The 21423-nt window shown below is 40.3% G+C and overlaps 1 protein-coding gene across 1 annotated transcript; it reads left to right on the top strand.

The window, feature by feature from the left end:
- Window positions 1-2283: 2283 nt before the first annotated feature.
- On the top strand, window positions 2284-20995 carry VCPIP1 (valosin containing protein interacting protein 1). Its single transcript, XM_013942802.2, has 3 exons — window positions 2284-4993; window positions 12334-12420; window positions 15526-20995. The coding sequence occupies exons 1-3, from the start codon at window positions 2284-2286 to the stop codon at window positions 16395-16397; spliced, it is 3669 nt and encodes a 1222-aa protein (XP_013798256.2). The 3' UTR covers window positions 16398-20995.
- The last annotated feature ends 428 nt before the right edge of the window (window positions 20996-21423 follow it).

The raw sequence follows: 21423 nt of genomic DNA, 5'->3' as shown, positions 1-21423 counted from the left end.
TAGAGTAGAAGGCAAGAATGAAAGTCTGTCTCATAATTTCCGCCTTTTTCTCTTCAAACCTGTCCCAGATTTTGAAAGATCAGATAAAAAATTAAACTGTGGAATACATATATACACATATACATGTACATACATATATATATATATATTTTACTATGTTGGAAAAATTATTGTAACTGAGATGTAATGAACATGCATGGCACCACTGAAGTCATTGGAAAGTAGAAGTGCTCAGTCTGTCATATGACCAGGCCTGAAGCCTTTTTTTCCCCATAAGTCTGTGATAAGGCATACAAGCAGATTTTTTCTGTATGTATTAATCATCTGAATCTTTGTCATTTAAATGTCAGCTGCATAAATTACTTTTCATGTATTAATGAAAATGAAAGCCACTCTTTGTATTGGAAAGTATAAACAAAATACATTTGCTCTTATTTTTATTCTGTCTAAATGTAAATCTGTTGAGTATAGAATAAATAAGGCGTCAGGATATTAACATCAGCTATTTGTTTTGTGGAATTGGGATGATGGAGGTGGGAGAAGGTGGCTGTTTTTGTCCTTTAATTCATAGGGCTGGATTACTGTGGTATTTGGCAATACTGTATGGTATGGCAACCTCAGTGAGGTGCTATCTTGTCCTCCAGAAGTTCAGCTTTTGTTTTCCCTTATTAAAGGATAAATCTGTATCTGAAATGGTTTTGAGAGAATTAAAAGAAATGCGAGCCGAGAGTAACCCTTCTTGATATCCCCGCATGAATATCCTGCCAGCCCACAGCAATCAGGTTGCAAGTTGTGAACGCTCGCTTTCATTTTTGTGAAATATCATTTCAGATGGCCACTGGAGATAATGTAAATACCTCGTTATCTGTGTACCTAAGACTGGCAGAAAGGATTGCTTGTATTAACAACTTGCTCTCGAGTCTCTCTTGTCTTATTTTGGCACTATCAGTGGCCAGCAGCCGGGAAACACAGCCGTGCAGATAGCTCGCCCCCTTGAGAAGCAGCCGAGCGGAGCGGCTAGGATAAGGAAACCCTGCTGAAGGTGACTAGAACTCCGAAACCCCTGGGGGGTTCAAAGAGCGCGTGTGGCACTGCCTCCAACATGAGCACGGCGCGACCTGTGCCAGGCCTCGTTCTGCGCGGCAGCGCTAAGGGGTCAGTCCTGCGTCCCTGCCTGCCAGGCGCCCTTGCTGGGCGGCTGCGCTCCTGAAGGACTGTCCAAAAACCCCCATGCCGGGAAGCCCTTGCCTTGAGGCCATGTTTAAGGTGCCGGAGTAGCTTGGCTGTTGCTGCTGGCTGCTGGCACTGTGGGGCACCGAGGATGGGCCCTGGGCGTACCACAGCCATGGCCTGGCCCCTGCTCTGCCCCTGCCCGGGCATCCCTTATCCACAGCATCATCCCTTATCCATGGCACAATCCCTTGTCCATGGCAACTTTTGGAGCTCGGCCAGGCAGGGCTGTGAGATGGTGGCGACTGGGGCTGGGGGATGGAGCGACCCCATCCAAGGAGGGCCTCATGGCCGCTCTGCTGGGGCGGCGCCAAGTCCCCTCCGCTTTGGGGGCTGTGGGCTGCGTTACTCCTCCTGGTCTCTGCCCGGGGACAGGAGAAAGGCACAGGTGAAAGGGAGGGAAGCCCTGTTTCAGGGTTCACACTTGTGGTGGGGAGAAGAGGAATATATATGTGTGGGTGTCACACGGTGCAGTGCCCTTCCCCCACACCCTACAACAGGAAGCGCAACAAGCGCTTGCAAAGCGTGCTAAGTGTGTCCCTTTCGGCTCCCCTCCTCGGCAGCCCACCGAGGAAAAGACTATAATTCCCAGAAACGCTGCGGGGCAGCACAGCCGGCCCGGCTCTCTCCACCCTGCTCCCGCCTCCTGCCGCGTTGCTTCACGGTCCTTGTAGTCCTCGGGACGCTCCCCTCTCGTTTTCCCAGCTGGGCCTTCGCGGCGCAGAAGACTACAACTCCCGAATGCCCGTGCGGCGCCGCGCCTGCGCGTCAGCGTGGAAGTGAGGCCGTTGCGTTGCGGGCAACGGCTAAAGCAGCGAAGAGGCAGTAAGCAGCGGTGCCGCCGGCTTCCGCGTTTGCTGGGGGTGGCCGGCGGGGGAGGGGGCGCGGAGCGGGAGAGGGGCGCGCTCGGCGGACGGGCGCTCGGCGGACGACCCCGGCGGCGGCGGCGGCGGCGGCGTCTGTCAGGCGGCGGGCGTCAGCCGGGGCGAGGGGGATGAGCCTGTGAGGGCGGAGGAGCGCGGGGTGGGGGTGAAGCCCGGCCAGAGCGGAGCGATGTCCCAGCCTCAGCAGCAGCAGCAGCCGCCGCCGCCGCCGCCGCCCCCGTCTCCTCAGCAGCAGCCGCAGCCGCCGCCTCCGGCCGCCTCCAAGAAGCGGGACCGGCGCATCTTCTCGGGCACCTGCCCCGACCCCAAATGCCAGGCGCGGCTGTTCTTCCCGGCCCATGGGCCGCAGAGCAGTGGCAGCATCGAGTGCACCGACTGCGGGCAGCGCCACGAGCAGCGGCAGCTGCTGGCTGTGGAGGAGGTGACGGACCCCGACCTGGTGCTGCACAACCTGCTGCGGAGCGCACTGCTGGGTGTCAGCGGCGCCGGGCCCCCCCGCAGGAACACTGAGCTCGTCAAAGTCATGGGCCTCTCCAACTACCACTGCAAGCTTCTGGCCCCCATCCTGGCCCGCTACGGCATGGATAAGCAAACGGGCAAAGCCAAGCTCCTTACTGAGATGAACCAGGGTGACATCTTCGACTGTTCCCTCTTAGGCGACCGCGCCTTCCTCATTGAGCCGGAGCACGTTGAAACCATTGGGTATGGAAAGGACCGCTCTGGCAGCCTCATCTACCTGCACGACACTCTGGAAGACATCAAGAAGGCCAACAACAGTCAAGAGTGCCTCATTCCTGTCCATGTGGATGGAGATGGCCACTGCCTGGTTCATGCAGTCTCACGGGCACTTGTTGGCAGGGAGCTGTTCTGGCATGCTCTGCGAGAGAATCTCAAGAAGCATTTTGAGGAGAATCTGAGTCACTACAAGGCCTTGTTCCATGATTTTATTGATGCAGCAGAATGGGAGGACATTATCAATGAATGTGACCCTTTGTTTGTTCCTCCAGAAGGTGTGCCAATGGGCCTTAGAAATATTCATATCTTTGGTTTGGCCAATGTGCTTCACCGGCCTATAATCCTGCTGGATTCGTTGAGCGGAATGCGAAGTTCTGGAGATTATTCAGCTACATTCCTTCCTGGGCTGATACCCCTCGAGAAATGCATGGGAAAAGATGGCATGCTGAACAAACCGATCTGCATTGCATGGAGTAGCTCAGGACGTAATCATTATATTCCTCTAGTTGGAATAAAAGGTGCTGCTTTACCTAAACTGCCTAGGAAGCTACTTCCTAAAGCTTGGGGAGTTCCTCAGGACCTCATCAAAAAGTACATCAAGTTAGAAGACGATGGTGGTTGTGTTATTGGAGGAGACAGAAGCTTGCAAGATAAGTACTTGATGAGGCTTGTTGCTGCAATGGAGGAGGTTTTCATGAGTAAACACGGTATTCATCCCAGTCTTGTAGCCGATGTACATCAGTATTTCTACAGAAGGACTGGTGTGATAGGAGTTCAACCTGAAGAGGTAACTGCAGCTGCCAAAAAAGCGGTGGTGGACAACCGTCTTCATAGATGTCTAATCTGTGGGGCTCTTTCAGAGCATCATGTCCCTCCAGAGTGGCTGGCTCCAGGGGGAAAACTATATAATCTGGCAAAAAGTACCCATGGTCAGCTAAGGCCTGACAAAAACTACAGTTTTCCCTTGAACAGTCTGGTGTGCTCTTACAACCCTGCAAAGGATGTGCTGGTACCAGACTATAGCCTAAGTAGTTTGACTGCTTGTAATTGGTGTCACAGTAACTTAGTGCGTCGTGTCAGAGAAGATGGATCTGTTTTATATTTGGATGGAGACAGAACTAATACTAGATCTACAGGTGGCAAATGTGGCTGTGGATTCAAACACTATTGGGAAGGTAAAGAATATGATAATCTCCCTGAAGCTTTTCCTATTACTCTAGAGTGGGGTGGAAGAGTGGTGAGAGAGACAGTCTATTGGTTCCAGTATGAAAGTGATACATCTTTGAACAGCAATGTGTATGACGTTGCAATGAAACTTGTTACCAAACACTTCCCTGGCGAATTTGGTAGTGAGATTCTTGTTCAAAAAGTTGTCAATACAATATTGCATCAAACTGCCAAAAAGAACCCTGATGATTATACCCCTGTAAATATTGATGGTGCTCATGCTCAAAGAGCTGATGATGTGCAGCAAGGACAAGAGCTAGAGTCACAACTTCCAACCAAAATTATTCTGACGGGACAGAAGACAAAAACTTTGCACAAGGAGGAGTTAAATATGAGTAAAACTGAAAGAACTATTCAACAGAACGTAGCAGACCAGGCTTCTGTAATGCAGAAACGGAAAAGTGAAAAATTAAAACAAGATCATAAAGGGCAACCTAGGACTGTTTCTCCTGGGGCTGTTCGAGATGGGCCATCATCTGCTCCTGCTACACCAACAAAAACCCCTTATTCTCCAACTTCGACAAAAGAAAAGAAAATTCGGATAACGACAAATGATGGGAGGCAGTCAATGCTTACCCTGAAGTGCACAACCACATACCTGGAACTACAGGAAAACATAGCTAGAGAATTTAACATTCCTCCATATTTGCAGTGTATTCGCTATGGCTTTCCTCCTAAAGAGCTTCTGCCTCCCAAAGAAGGCATGGAAAATGAACCTGTTCCTTTGCAACATGGTGATAGAATTGCTATAGAAATTCTGAAAGGTAAAGAAGAAGGCAGTCAGTCTACTTCAGCCCACTCAGCCCATGCTGTGAAGCATGAAGATGTTGCTGTGACTAGTAAAATCTCATCGAAGGAACTGCAAGAGCACGTTGATAAGGAGATGTATTCTCTGTGTCTTCTAGCAACACTGATGGGTAAGGATAACTTCATGTTGTATTTTAAAATTGTATATTTTAAGTAGAAGATACGTTCTTACAAAATGTAATTATGTACATCTCATTTTTTTGCCTTAAACATGGAGAAGGTTGGCTTCTTTATTCCTCTGTTAGAACAGTTACCATACCATCAGGGATTTGTTGTATTTTGTGACTTTTTAAATGTGCATATGAGGTCCTTGTTCCTTCATTTCTATGAAGTCCTCCTTTTAATGATTTCTGAACAGGAGTTGTTGCATCAACCTCTTCCCTTTCTGTCTGTTCATGATTTGTTTCTCCAGCCTCACATCAAGTGCACAGCTGATGTGTGTGTGAGCTACATGCTCCCTCTCTTTCTGCATGACCCTCAAGTTACAGGAAATACATTCAGAGCAGGCATGAGAAGGGGATGAAGACCACGTCTTTTTAAGACACTGAAGAGTAGTATTTCAGGATACAAGCAGAGGAGAAACTGAAAGAAGCTAAACATGTTTGAATCCCAAACATAGGTATAGCACATCTATGCTTGTAAATTGTCAGTCATGTAAATCTGAAGTACTGTTAATAATTCAAGAAGAAAGGACTTTTCTCAGCTGCTTTGGTTTTTTCCTTTGCTTTTTTATTTTCATATTTGGATTCAGGAGACTTGGACCTTCATTTGTACTCCAATCTCTTTGGATAACTAAATGCGTTAATCTGGTGACTGACAAAAGATAGCTTTTCTTGTGCTATTTTTTGTTTGTTTTTTTCCTAGAATTTTTCAGTGTGCTATGCTGAAATGGTTTTTCTTAATCATTAAGTTTCACAATTCTTACTGCTTACTCACAGGAAGTAGAACACTAATTATGATACATTTAGCTGCATGAACAAGTAGAATAGTAATGCTTAGAGGTTTTTTGTGGGAATCTTCTGCTTTGCGTGAGGGATTTGGTATGGATAAAGCATGTGATGTTTTAGAAACACAACAATTACATAATCACAGAATGATATGCCAGAAGTTCCTAATGCAGAACTTTGATTTTTTTTTTTTTTCCAAGCCTGATTGTTTACTCCCATATCTCCTGCAAGATAGCATGTTGAAGCACTAGCCACCTCATCATGCTGGCATTTATGCTACAGTCCAAAAGTTCAGGAAAAGGTTAGGTTTATAAGCTGTCTTAAAATTAAGATGAAGCCTAAAAGAGCGTTTTCCTGTTTTCAGGAATACCCTTGAAAATACAGTTACTGGCTTACAAAAAACCCCCTCTGAAGTGCTTTAAAAGTATTTAGTGACTTCAGCATTAAAGTTTCTAGTTTTTTCAGGTATTTATAAACCTTGAGCTGATCTGATATTCAAGAATCAATTTTTGAGTTTTGACTCATTGTTATAGACTCTGCTTTTGAAGCACAGGTTAGAACAGAATTTACCTCGCCCTTCTCTGACTGTACCTGTTTTGCATTACTAATAGAAGTAAAAGTGGCAGCAATTGCTAAACCAACCAGTTATAACAAATTACGCAGCTACTGAATAAGATGTTATTTTTATGTAGTCATTTTTCTCATCAAGGCTATATTTTCCTTCAAAGATACTTGCAGAAGAAATCTAGACAGTTGACTACTTACAGTTGTTATGTATCAATGGAGAAACAAATTGTAAGAAACTTCGTAAGTCTTTGCAGTTTCTCTGGAGACTGTTGAAAACTTAAGAATTTGGGGATGACAGTGCCTCGAGGTGATATGGTTAACATTAAAGAAGCCTTGGAGTTTCTTAACTGCATTTCTCTACTGGTAAAGTAGAGCTGCAAAGTTTTGAGAATCTGCCTGTCTCTTATCCTGCACACACTTGCTGTAACTCTATATTTTCTGTTAACAATATTGGGATGTGTGGAGGAAGGATCCTGTCTGGACCAGACCAGATTTTTTTTTTTTTTTTTTTTTAATGTCCATAGTGGCAGTTTGTTTTGGAAGATCTATAGCTATTCATTCTAGATGCTTGAAAGCTTTTCTTTCATATAGGGGCTCCCGCAGGCTGAACTTACGCTCCTTTCATATTTCAGTTACTAGAATTTCTCTTTTCTGGTGATCTCAGTAAGTTAACTCATTGACGTTTTATACCATGTTCTTTAATTTTTATGTATATAACTTAAGCCTTGTGGAATCAGATACTGTAATTTCTGGACTGCTTAATGTATTATGTGTAATTTTCATAGTTTTCTCCCTTTTTTTTCTAAAAAATACAGGATTGTGTAAGGAAATGATTAAAAAAATAATTTTACATTAACATAGTTAAAACTTAATTACACCAATGCAAAACCACTTTGGCTACTTGTAAGCCAAGCATGAACCTATTTTGATCAGTTCATTTTGCATCAGTGAATTTGTCAGTGCAAATGAAATCAAAATAGCCAGATTTAAATTAAATATATTAATTGATACTAGGGTTTACTTGGATTTAAACAACTTGTTTTTAAGCCAACTGTAGTTCAATGTACCCTGTGTTTTAGTTGAGCTTTCAATTTGTTTTGCACTTCTGTATGTCCTTTCTGATTTATGGAGTGATGGTCTTTGGCCTTCCCTGGCGTAGGTTAGTCTGCACCTGCTCTTCTTCAACAGTGTAGGAGACCTGCTTGTGGTGGGATGTGCTTCATTTCTGTCCGTACCTGATACTGCCATGCTGAAGGCTGGTCTGAGGGAGTGTGCATTGCGGTGGAAATAGCATAGCGAGCATCTCTTTGATTAAAACCCCCTCAAGACACTACGTATAATCTGACTAAATAATCATGTAAATTAGCTTGTGACCTGTGAATGTGTTATTCCCATCCTAGGAAAACAAAACAAACAATAAAACCCAAGTAGGAACAAAAATGTGTAAACTTCAAACGCAGTTTAGTTGAATCTCGCACACTAGTTACTCTGGTCTGGGAATGTCTGGCTGTAACTGTTTTTCCTGTGGTGTCCCAGTCTGAGACCTCTTTATCAAAACAGCGTAGTCTGTGTTTCTTTCAGTGGCTGATGCTTTTGTTTTGTAAGCCCTTGTCTCCATACCTTTCTGTTACCATGTAGTCCTTGTGGTGTTGCATAAAAGGCTGTTTAAACAAAGATGCTTCTCTGGTGCAGGGCTTGAAAAATCATGCCTGGAGCAAACAGGGAATCGTTCCGTGGAGAATGCCATTAATCTGTAAAACTGTGTTTTTTTTCTAAAAGCCTGGTGCCCCTCTTGTGGGAGGGAAGGCAACCCTTCAGATATGAATGGACTCTTAAATGCGATGCTATAGGAGTCTAGAAATAGCCACTGTGTGGCTGCTGGCTGTGGCTTCCCCAGGCTTCAGCAGCCTGCAGGTTATATGCTTTTAGTTACCAGTGTAGTGGTTATTTTGATTCTTGTGGACAGTATTAAAACCATCAGGGAGACTTCAGCTTGCTGCTGCTTTGCGGAAAATGAAGAGCAGCAGCAATGATGCTCTGGAGCCGGCGTGTAGAGAGATGTGTGTTTCAGAAGGTAAATTCTGGGGTGTTTCAGAACACACGTTCTGGCAAACCCCTTAGGAAATAGCAACAGCATGACAAAGGGTATGAGCAGCAGCCAGTTCCCTCCTGGCATGCAGCTGTTTGAAAGAGAGGGAAGATTGTGGCAATAGTGGGGAGGAAAAGCGAATGGTCTTTTTTTTTTTTTAAAGTGGGGTCAGTGAGAGCTGGAGAGGAGCTTCAGATTGATTAGCAAGTTACTAGACGGAGGTGGTCAGGATAGTCAAAAGACAAGACTTCCTTCTGCAGTTGATCATGGAAAATAAGAAAGAAGAGTAGCTGGTTTGTCACCTGGGTGTTCTTCCTGGAAAGTGAACTTCTGTTGACCACGACAGTCTGTCATTTTGGTGCTTGGCCAATTCTGTGAACGCTGTATGCAAGTGAATGGAATGAACCAGAACATATTTGCTTTAATGGGATAACGTTTAAAGTGAGTCAGATTATGTAGGTCTCCTCTCTCTAGAATGTCTAAAGGCAAAATAGATGATAAAGATGCACTGTTCCTTATAGAAAAGAAAAATAAAGCTGAAAAAGGCATGAAATACCTCTTGACTTTTTAGTTTTTTTATTTCTGTAAAAGGGGTGTGTATTTTTTAACTGTTTCCTAAGTGATGTACCACTTAGCTCTTTAGTTGTAACTTACGTAGTCAAAAATGCCAGAGAAATGAACTGGTATATTTTTCTTCCATCTGCTCAGATAACTGCAGGATAATAAAAATAATTAAATGTAACTTAACAAAATAATTAAAATAACCTGATTTTCTTAAAACGTATAATTATTTGTTAAAATAGTTGTATAGCATTTATATACTTTAAATTTAAGCTGCAGTAAGGCATGAGGTCTGAAGTATATTTCATCTTGATTTAATAACATCTTACCTGGGCCAGTTGGTGGGGAATATTTTCTTTTATGCCTTCCCTTACTGTAAATAAACTATACATCTTACAATGTTGATAACACTAGCTGTTGATTTGTAGATTACTGTTAAGATATTTGATTTTACATGCAATCTAGGCCTTTAAAAATAGTAAAATCCCCTTTATTCTAATAGCAAAACGAATATTTTCAGACTCTATTAAAAATGGGAAAAGCATATTCAGACTCTCTATTATAAATGGGAAAAGCATAAAGTCATAAAGGCCTCCTGATAGTATTATCAACTTAAGCAAGGTTGTGCCCAATATGTAGGCAGAAGGAAATGAAACTGAATAGAACTTGGTGAAAAACAAAAGTGAAACCTAAAAGATTTTTCTCACTTGTTAAAATGATCACTGAGATTTTGGATATGTGGTAAAGAGGGGACTTAAAATGTAGGTTTAGGAGCACAATTAAAAAAAATATATATATATATAAAGAGGCATTAATGCACTTTACCAATGTGAAGTGTCTGATTATTTGTGCTTTTTTTTGTAAAGGTCCATTGGGGGTTAGCGTTAAATTTTTTAATACTAAGTCTCTTTGTGCCCTCTTGCTCTTCCTTAGATGGTTGGGTTCTCTGCTCTGGTTCCCCACCCACCCCTTAACCCTGAGTTGTTTGCTCCTGCTCAGGTTGCAAAGTGGAGCTTGACAGTAGGAACTGCTTATGCAGTGTCCTTTGTATTGTTGAACTATGGCTTTGTAAGGACCTAACTGACTATTTAAAAAAAAAAAAAAGATGAAAGAAAAAGTATTCTGGTATAAGCCATTTCGTTTGCTGATCGTAAGGCAAAGCTCTAAACTCAGCTTTTTGGCAGTTCTCTGAAGTTTATGTGCAGTCATTCCTATTTTGGGGGAACTGTTTCAGATGTTTGTGGGCAGTTATTCCGATGAAGATTACAGAAACCGGCTGAAGGCAGTATAAAGAGGAGGGAAATGGAGCCCCTTTCAATCATTTTTTGCGGGCATCACTTATATCACCTTCACTGTGCACATTGTCTCTGCAGTTGATTATACATGAAAAAAAGTAGTTGCTGCCATTAATAGCATCTATTGTAAAAGACCTATCCTGAGTTACTTCTCTCCTGGAGAGGCAGAGAGACAGTGTTGGTGAGAATAATGGGAATGGAAAATGGGAGGCAAGAGATGGCAAAGGAGCTTCACAGAGGTTTGAAGATAGCCACGACTTGTGATGAAGTAAGAGAACGGGGGCTCGAATAGGGCCTGGAGCGGACGGACAGAAGGCCGCTGGCAGGAGGGCGGGGGACCAGGGAGCGTGCGGGGGCCCTTGCCTGCCGGGAAAGCTGGAGAGTGCCTTGAAGGCTTTCGAAGCCTAAGGTGGCATGCAAAGCTCACTTGGCGTGGGTGGGATAGGACAGGAGCTGCAGGTACCTTATGGGATATGCAGCAAAGAAATGCAAGCAGGGCCTTAGGTGTGCAGTATAGTCAGTTGGTGGAAGCTATTAAAAATAACTTTTTACTTTCATTTTGCTCTTACAGGAAGCAAAGAAATATTCATACATTCCAGCCATCTCTCTAAGTAGTAAATGCATCCAGTTAACTTATTTCTTTAGTTGATGATTTGCATTCTCCAATTTCTATTAGAAAATTGGGAGAGATGGCTGTTGAGATTTAATGCATAAAGAAGGGTACAATTTCTATTTAAAGTCTTGTAATATTTCCCCTGAATGTTTGATACAAAGAGGGAAAAACAACTTTTTTGGAAAATTCATGTGCCCAATAATTGTTTCTGTATCAGAAGATTGGAACTACTAGCACTTTTTGTTCACAGCATTTTGTCAGCTCTATCACATGTCATTTCTATGAAGCAGGTAGTGATTAGCAAAATGAGGAAAAGATGATGAGAAATAAAAACGGGGATCTTAACTGACTTGGCAGGTGCTCTGTTAGGTCACTTATCTCCTGTCATTATAGCCCAGGGTTTCTGCTGTTCGTTCTTTACATAGTCTAGGATTTTTTCCCCACTCAGCAGCATTTAAAGATGTCACGTTTTGATGCCATTTTTGACATCTTTGAAAAATGCCAATTTTACAGGGCTTCTGGGGTTGTGGAGTTGGTGTTTCCTTTCTAGGTTTGTGCAGACACAGCTCCTCCGCAGCTGCCTGTGTGGAGAGCCGTATCTGAACTGCAGGCTACAGCTGCTGTGCAGCAGTTAGGGGTGCTGCAGCCAGCCAGTACCTGCGTGGAGACGGGCTTGTGTAATTACTCGCCTGTGTGCTAAGTGCCATGATTTCTAGTAACTGACAGCACGGGCAACAGCCTGAGCCATGGGCTCGCCGTCCTCATAGACATCGTCTCTAAAAATCAGCAGTAACTTTCCGCTAAGTATAGCGTCTCCTCCTGCATTTCCATGTTGTTCTGTTCACGGTTTCCGCTGCGGGAAAGTGGTCAGTTGTGAGCTTTTGGCTTCCCGTTTGGAGCCTGAGCAGGGACAGAGCAGGTAACGCTGGGGTGAGTGAAGGCCTGAAATAGAGACCCGATTTGCGGGAAGGTGTAGGGATATAGAATTGAAGTTTTAATATACAAGGATGTGTGCTTGAATTTTGGAGGAGTGGCAGTCATTTCCTAGTTTTAATATGAAGGTGTGTGATGGGGGAATGGAGACTTGTGTGCATGGCCTGGCAAAGAAGTAGGAGCTGCAGCTTGGAGCAAATCAAATTTGGGAACCTTTGTACTGGAACGCACAAGTTATTTGACTGCAGGCTGTGGTATGTTCTCCTGGAAGTTTCTCAAAGGCCTGAGCTCCTGGTCTATTAATTTTCAATATGGATTTAAATTCTTAAGTGCATATGATACAGTGAGAATTCAACTTTTAATTTAAGGAATTACACTTTCAGTCATTGTTTATAATGTTAAACTAGAACTGTTTAATTCTAATGATTGTGTTTGATTTTTACAGGAGAAGATGTTTGGTCTTATGCAAAGGGGCTCCCTCAATTGTTTCAGCAAGGTGGAGTATTCTACAGCATAATGAAGAAAACCACAGGTATTTTTTTCCTCCTTTCATTTCTCTGTTTTTGAATCTTTAAAATTGTAAGTTGGTGTTGAGTCGCTTATCACAAGCTTAAATATATAATTTTATTACCATGATATATTTTTCATTTTCATAATACTGTTCAGCTCCTTATGCTCTCTCAGAACTTCTTCTGAGACTAGTGAATCAGACTAATTGATTAGAACTTAAATCTTTTTTCTGAAATATTCTCTACAGCTATATATCTCCATTTAAACTTCTGACCTATACAAACAGGTTCAATAAGTCAAATGAATTTTTTTTTTTTTTACTGAAAAGGTCAAACAAAGTGAAAATCATAGAATCTATTCCTGTTATATATGTATACTTTAAAACACTAAACTGACGTTCATGCTTCTAGTGTGTTTCTTAGTAGATGTATTATACTAGGGTACTGTGTGTTTTAAATTTAAATGATTGGTTAATTTTGTTTTGATATACTCAGGATTGTTGTTCAAAAGCAATGCTATCCATCCCTGCTTTGTAGTTTTAATAAATGTCTTATCTCAGACTACCTGCTGAATAATCAAGCAGGCAGTTAAAATATATTTGATTTTCAGACTGCTTTAAAAATTGTCTACAAAGAAATAACAGCAGGTTTCTTTAGAGAAGTGAGTACTATTCAGTTTTCTCATTTAAAGTTTTTTTTTTTTTTTTTTTTTTTTTAATTGAAGTCTTTGCATTCATAACTTAGCTCTTGTGGATTCATCTGTAATGCTTCCTCTGTTGCTTTCTTACTATTTGATTTCTTCTTAGGTAGATCTATCAATTTTAGCTAAACCTTGATGATATCTAGAAATGGGTATTTTATCACATCATGTCTGTTTGCAATCCAATGTCCTTTTGTAGCATACATTATAAAATAATTAAAATATGTGGGATACTCTAATGACCACTGCCTCTCTCTGAATTATTATCTTGGGTAATAGATGAGGCATGCAAGTAGCAGATCTGTTTCCTTTTAGTTTTCTTTCATTTACTATGCTTATACAGTAAAGACTGGTGTATTTTTTTGTGGCAAGTGAATTAACTTAAACAGTGCCTGGTGGAAAGGACATTTTGGACTGATTAAAGACTAGCTAGAGCCGAGAGCCTGAAATGAATCCAAGAGATTTTTAGTCCAGCTGGACATTAACTCATAGAAAATGCCTGGCTTAAAAGTCACTTTTGCCAACTGACAACGTAAGACTAAGGCTGTGGGAGATAACCTTTTGTAGTTGAACATTACTGTATTTCCTTGTGTGCAGGTACTTTACATGACTTGTGTCTTGGTAGGTAGAATTACAGTTTCAACATTAACATACTTTTATGGTTTTAAATTGTATGTACTACCAAATTTCCATGTCAAACAATTACAGGGTGCAATGATATAACTAGTTTTTTTCAGTTAAAGAAGCTCCTTACATATTTGTATTAGTTCATATAATAATGCAAATATACTGGCCATGTGGAACAAAGCTTTCTATCAGGCTACTGTTAATCACTTGAAAATAGATGCGGTAGATCTTGTTTGAGATTTCAGGATTCCAGGACTGCATTTTCAAAGGCAACATTTATTGGTTTATCATTGAAGCTCTTACAGCTCTCTCTTTTACAAAAGAAGTTTGAGTTGGTAAATTTTGTAGTTAATTTTAAGTTCTTCAGGATTGGTTAGACAGATGAGTGTTTGGGGTTAAATTTTACTCTGTGGTACATTTTAGCTGATTGATTATCAGTTCCCTGGATATACAACGAAAGGAGCTGAATGTCTGAAGTTCTTGTGAAAATAAAGAAAATCTCATGTGTAGATTCTCTGCAGCTATAGAGGTGTGTGAAGAAGCAGCTATGGAGGATGAGTCAGACTGATCACTTATTAGAGAGTCTTAGTTCATCAGTGTAAAAGCTGTTTAATAACATTTCAGATTATCTGAACAAGCTCTTTTTGATGCTTAGAATATTTGTTTTGATTCAATTTTATTTGATAACATAGAAATAGTGTTTGATTGCCATGTTTTTTCCCTTTAGTATAATTTCTGGTATTTTTCTTCAAGAATTGTGAGAGTATATGAAGAAACCCCATGAATTTGTCTATTCTTGGAACTTTTGCAAAGTATTTTTGTGTTTCTTGTAGCTCTTATTGCATAGCTGCTAGAACTGAAGTGAAAAGAGCTGTTGCAGCCAAGTTTTCATCTGCGTATAACTTTTAACTCACAGAAGGCTGTCATCACTGAAATGATACCTTACTGCTTCTGCTGCAGCCTGTATGGGACAGAGTTAAAGGAGTTATTTTGTATTTCACAGCAATAAACTGGAAAACTAGATGTTGCCCCTTTTTGACACAGAACAGCTTCAGAACTTAAATTTGCCTAGCAAACTCTCAATTTTAGTAGATCTATAAAATCATAAGTGGGACAATGAAACAAACATCAGATCAAAAATGTTATGCATTGTGTTTGTTTTGTAAGTGTAATATTTTATATTATTACTATATATTTATATGTATAATCTCCTAGGACCACTAAGCATCATAAGCTTGAAACACTGTTTTGTTTCTCCAGCAACATTTTCTCTTTGAGAAGAAAATAAATAGCAACTTTGAAAATTTTCAGGTCCAATGATGACTGTATGCACCAAAATCCTACTACAACTCTAACCAGTGTGGAAGTGGTCTTAAACAGTACTTCTCCAGATATATTGTGATTTGCAACTTACTCAGTGGCAGTTCTGTGTGGGTTTTTTTGGCTGGGTCGGGGGGCAGGGTTAGCCTGCTTTGACTTGCTGCAAATATATACTGTTTCTTTAACTTCTGTTGTGCTAGAACTGCAAGTCCTGCCAAGGTGGGTGTTTTATCTAGTAATACTGCAATCTTGTGGGTTTCTTAAAATCGCCATAGAAAGTAGAAAATCCTTAGGGGTATACTGAGTTGGCATCATATGGTATACAAGCCTGACTTTTTTTTTTTTTCCTTGCACAGTAAAAAAAATTCACTGTGTGTTTCTACAAATTTGATGCACTACATTTAAAGACAGCAATTATTGTGTATTCTGAGCATGTCTTGAAATATGTTGGCATTTTGAATAACTTTCTCTATCTTTATAGGTTTGGCTGATGGCAAGCACTGTACTTTTCCACATCTGCCTGGTAAAAACTTTGTGTACAATGCAGCAGAAGATAGATTAGAGCTGTGTGTGGATGCTGCTGGGCACTTTCCTATTGGTCCTGATGTTGAAGACTTGGTTAAAGAGGCCTTAAGTCAAGTACGAGCAGAAGCTACTTCAAGAAGCAGGGAAGCAAGTCCTTCTCATGGAATGCTGAAGCTGGGTAGTGGTGGAGTAGTGAAAAAGAAGTCTGAACAACTACATAACATAACTGCATTTCAAGGAAAGGGCCATTCTCTAGGAACTGCATCTAGTAGTCAACAACATGATCAAAGAGTCAGGGAAACACCACTTTTAAGAAAGCATAGCACAGAAACGGACTTCAGTCCTTCTGCTAAAATTGAGCCTTCTATATTCACAGCTGCTTCTGGTAACAGTGAGCTTATCCGAATAGCTCCTGGAGTTGTGACAATGAGAGACAGCAGGCAGCTTGACCCTACTTTGATTGAGGCACAGAGAAAAAAGTTGCAGGAAATGGTCTCTTCTATTCAGGCTTCAATGGATAGACACTTGCGGGATCAGAATACAGAGCAGTCAGCATCAGTTGATCTATCTCAAAGAAAAGTAGAGGCAGTGAGTTTAACTGCTAAAACTGGGAGCTTTCAGGCTGGGTTGTCCGAATCATTTTCTGCGCCAGGTGGCACTGAACACTTGAATACCGAATCAACTGATGGTAACATGGTGAATTCTGTGGGAACAGCATTCCCTGCAAGGTCTAAAGCACAAAAGGGAAATTCTGTTGAGGAGCTTGAGGAGATGGATAGTCAAGATGCAGAAATCACTAATGCAACTGAGCCAATGGATCACTCTTGATAGGTTAAAATCTAATAAGGGTAGAAGAAATTACTATTCAAATGTAATGTTTATTGGCTGGGCCACACAAAGTGATTAGTTATTAAATCTTGTATGTATGTCAAAGATTATATCATTTTATTCAGTGCATGATAAGCAAGTGTGTGATTGGCAATAGCTTTCAATATTACCATACTGCTGCCCAGGCTGGCTCTGTTACCTGTAAATTAGTTAATAGAAAATGCACTGAGATGAATATCTGCTGTAACTGTGGGTTATTGAAAGTTCTTTGTAATTTGTAATTCCTTAAAAGTCTTAAGATTAAGCTCATGTGAGGTTCTTACCATGCTAGTTCAAGGTTACTGGAAAGGTTAGAACAGGCAAAACTAGAAACATGACAAAGTTAATCCTGTCCCAGACATTTAATCCCACTCAAAAGTATACTATACACATGAATGATACATAAATTTCCGAAAGCAACTCAAATTAAACTGTGTGCTAAGTTTTATAATGCAGCATATACAAAACTTTGATTATACCATGCTGGCACTTCCTCCGATTTAAAAACTTTTTCATTCATACAACTGTATGCGCTTGTCAGAAATCTTGGAATAAGTGTAACTATAGTGAACTCTCTAATTTCTGCATATTGTCAGTCTCAGCAAGTTAAGAAAAAAAGGCTACTTAGTGTATGATGAAGATAAAGTGAATGTGGTGTGGTTACGCTGGCTCTCTGAGCCAACACAGCCGTTTTGGTGCTTTGTTAGTAAGTGATAGCATGTTTGTATTTGCTCCAGAATACTGAGCTGGTCAGGTGTCGTGCAACTTTTAATACAACTACAAGAGAGAAGTTGGCAAGTGGAAGAAACAACAAATGTTCAATAGCAAATCCATTTATTTTTTTAAAAAGACTTTGATTACTAGCATTGGTCAGTAATGGCAAGAGTTAAATAGTAGCTGTCCTCTTCTGAGCAGATTAACTAACAATTTATTGGAAGGAAATTGCTCTGTAACATACATTATCCTAAAGGGTTCAGTGATAGCTGAGCTTTTGGAAGCTCACTCTTTAACTCCATGGAAACAAGGAATATATGCTGTTTCAGTGTCTATAAGACTACCCACTACTATTAGCTTCACTTCAGTTTGTGATGCAGGTTTCCTGCGTCAGTCAGTTACTATACAGCTGGTATCCACTTAAGTAGCGTGTTCATTGGACGTGCAGTGCTAGTTCTTAAGAGCAGCCGTTGTGCTTGCTCCCTACAGATGGAGTGTTTATCTGATATTGCACTTTGCTTCCTACCTTCATAGGCATATTTTAAGTGCACTATTGTTGTTTCCTCTAATGGTAAAATAACATTGAGTGGATGAAAGATGTTAATACAGCTTCAAAGGAATTCAGAGCATTTAAATATTGAAGTCTGTGTTTGTGCACATGTGGATTTTTATCAGTTCACAAATGTTGTTTGTATTGTAAATGTTTGTATTCAGACAAGTCTCCTCACTTTTTACACTTCTAATCACTTAAACAGTTCTAAGCATTAGTATGATGAAATGTCCCATGAGGGAGGATTTATTTTTGTATGGAAAATTAACTGAAGCAAGTCACTTAAAGAATAGCCCCCATTTTGTCAAAGGAAATTAAAATTCCTCTGTTGGTTAACTTTTTATGGAGTGGGAATAAATATTTAATGATTTAGTGCACTACTTATGGGTAAAACGGAAGAATCACCTTTTCACAAATAAATGAAAATGTTTAAGACCTCCAGTTGCTAACCGGTGAGTTTGCAGTCTGGAAGCTTGGGATGTGTGGAGGAATTTGGCACACTAAAGCTGACCTTGCTGTTGCATTGAGCGACTGGCAGCGTTCATTCAGTGCGAAACAGGATGCCTGGGCAGCAGCTGGAAGCCTGCCATGACTGCTGAAAACATGCATAGTCTCCCATGCATCAGTCCAGCCATCTGAAGGCTACTTCTATACATAAAATGTTAAGTAGAGGCTTGTGCTTTGTCACAGTATGAGGTATTAGAAAAGTTAGCAGTGGCATGCTCCCGCGAAGGAGTTGAAGTGAGCGGAGGCTAAGGGGGGAGGAATCACCTGTGTCTCTTACATTTCAGACAAGATAGCTATTGCTTAGACATTTTTAAAATTTTCTTTAGCAAAAGGAGAAGACTTTCTCAGCTGAACAAATATGGGCAGTGTGTGTGAGAGAATTTTAAGTTTGAAATAAATTGAAATACTTGTTGCACATCCTCCTTACTCCAGGAGAGGAAACTTACCTCTTTCTTGCCTTTCTGCTAAGACAACAGAGGTTTGTGTGTGCCTTTTACTGTGTAAAGAGAAAGGCTTGGTTGAATTTTGACACACTTTCCATTCCAGCAGTAATTTGATGTTTTCTGCCTTATATAAATAGAGCTATTATCTGCATCTATTTCTGGTTTTTGACTCCTCATTAGTATCATACCTGGGATCCACTCAAATCATGTAGATCAGGCTGAAATAGGAATAGTAAAATGCTGATAAAATTACCAGCTCCACTGATGTGAATGCCTCTGGTGTAATGTAGGATTGCGCATATTTCTTTGCAGTGTTCTTATTTCACATAGATTTCTCATGCATTTAAATATTAAAAAAAATATTTTTTTTTTGAGAAAGGTGGCTTTTGGTACTCTTATGTGAGGCTAAACTTCATCTACATGCCAGAGAGATGTTTAACTACAGGAGAAGTGAAATAAAGAACACTGAAGTGCTGGTTTGAACAGATGTTTCATTTGGTTGCCATCAGTGGACGCATATGTACATTGAGGTAGATCCATGTGCCTGTCTTTCGAGCGCACATGTGCTTGCAAGATCGTCCTGTCGAGTCAGGAAAATGGTGGCGGGGTACATGGGTAGGGAGGATGTCAGCTGTCGTTGTGGAGGCAAAGCCCCCGTGACTTCTCAAATGGTGTCAAGAGTGATCTATACCTTTTTTCAAGAAAACCAATTTCTTGCTGCAGAATTGCCTCTGTGGACTTAGACTGTGGATCTAATTTCTTCTGAGTGCCTGCCGTGGTTACTTTCTTGTCTAGCACCAGCCACCTTCTACGCAGTTTTCATGACAAAGAAGACTTAACTTACTTGAAAATCCTAAACTTCACTATGGCTTAATGCATGTAACCTAAATGAGAGGTGATTACTGAAAATATGGGCCCAGTGCAAAGAAAGGAGAAAGAATGGGTGAACAGCTAGATTCTCAATACGTATATGGGAAACCTCAGGAGAACAGATCAGTTTTCCAGCCAAATGCAAGATTTTAGCTTAAAACAGCTGCCTGATTAGTAAGGCTGACTATAGCATCTTTTTGATACTACTTGTTCCCTGTTTCAATTTCAGTGAATGAAAAGAGATAGCAGCTTTACAAATAATATAAAAATATTTGGAGCATCTTCACTCTCATAGGCACAAAACATCAATGTATATTGTTGGTTTTCTGACTCCCTTAAAAGTTACTAGTCTTTTACTAGATACAAAATATGGACTAGAACATCTTCTGATCTGATCACTGGGGGAATTAAAGGTGGTCCTCTCTTTGTGTATTTGTGTGGTTGAGTTGTTCTATGGTTTTAAAACTTCCGCATATCAAATATAAACATTAAACAGACCTTTACAAGGCTGTATTTAGGTAAGGCTGTGTTTATAGAAACCTTGTTTAGATGTTGCCTCCGAGAGGATACTCTAGCAGCTTCACAGAGTTAGAGTGCCCCAAGTCTGTATGCTAACAACCCTGTACAACAGGCGTGTTTTCAAGACCGAAGTGCTAAACTTAAAATCTTTCTAAAAGTAGAATCTGTTGTCACCATTACAAGGTTTGCAGAGTTGCTTCCTGGTTTTTTTTTTCCAATGTGCTGAAAATGTCAGGTAATAAAATTCATAATATGCTTACAGTCAGGAGAGCTATGCTTCACCTGAACTGTATTCAAAATGAATGACTAAAGAAGATGCCACTGTTATCTCTACATTTATTTGGCTCCTATTTTTCAAATAGTGGAATCTACGTGCTTTTGTAAAATAATAATATGAAGTTGATCCTTCTCTTAAAAAAACATAACAGTAAGTGGTTTCTTTGTTTTGCTTGTGGATATCAGTTTAGCCTCTTAAAATTCAAGAAGTTGCTTAAGATCTGTAGAATGCAGGATTCCCTCTGAGCCCTTATGCCTGTGGTTGAGCAATAAAAGGTTGAAATGTGATTGGTATTTTCAGAATTATTTTACTTTTAATGAGGATTATTGCCAAGAAATGAAAGAGTGCACTTTTAGGAGGGAATGCTATTTAAAATGTATAAATAAGAATTGATAGTGTATATATTTAGAAAACAAATCTTTTTAAACAGTAAGTGCTTTACATGTTGAAATAAAAATAAATTAGCATAGAAATTATACCATCTTCACAGCACTGGCTGTTATCCAGCACAGTTTGGTTTGTTTTATTTGTGATTGCTGTACTAATTATATTTGATTTTTTTTATCTGTAATGTAACAATAGTGTATTATAACAGTATATAGTGTACTATACTACACTTCACTGTACAGTATTTGGAATTTTCTTTGATTGCTATATTAAAACTATAAGTTAAAACATCTGCTTTGGCTTATAAGGTGCAACTTTTATCTATCCTTTTACAAATTAGCTTGGTTAATTAACACTGATCTGCCTACAAAATGAATGGGTTATAATTGCATTAACTCTTGTGTTCTACATAGAAATTGCGTTCTGCTTGCATACATGAAATACTAGTACAGAAATGGAAAAACTGGTACAAATGTTAGAAAGCTGAACTCTGTCGTCCATTTTGCTTTAGTAATGTTCTGTTTAAATGAAAATTTTGAATGAAAAATTCTTATTGCAAAAGCTTTTTTGATCTCATACCTGTTCTGAATGTTTCATTAAACACTGAAGTTGAGAATCTTTTAAAAATAGGTTTTAATACACTTGAGAGCAAAATCTGAGATTTGAACTTTTTTTTTTGAAGTTGTAACCAAAAAGAAAATACAGAAAAATGTTGACCAA

Source organism: Apteryx mantelli, chromosome 2 (assembly GCF_036417845.1).
Source record: "Apteryx mantelli isolate bAptMan1 chromosome 2, bAptMan1.hap1, whole genome shotgun sequence".
Classification (NCBI taxonomy): Eukaryota; Metazoa; Chordata; class Aves; order Apterygiformes; family Apterygidae; genus Apteryx; species Apteryx mantelli.
Note: the sequence above shows the minus strand (reverse complement) of the source record. Positions and strands in the feature narration are given on the sequence as shown.

Coding starts and splice junctions, on each gene's coding strand:
- VCPIP1 (XM_013942802.2), top strand. CDS start 2,284: ATGTCCCAGCCTCAGCAGCAGCAGCAGCCGCCGCCGCCGCCGCCGCCC. Junction 4,994..12,333: donor TCTTCTAGCAACACTGATGG/GTAAGGATAACT, acceptor TGATTTTTACAG/GAGAAGATGTTTGGTCTTAT. Junction 12,421..15,525: donor CATAATGAAGAAAACCACAG/GTATTTTTTTCC, acceptor CTATCTTTATAG/GTTTGGCTGATGGCAAGCAC.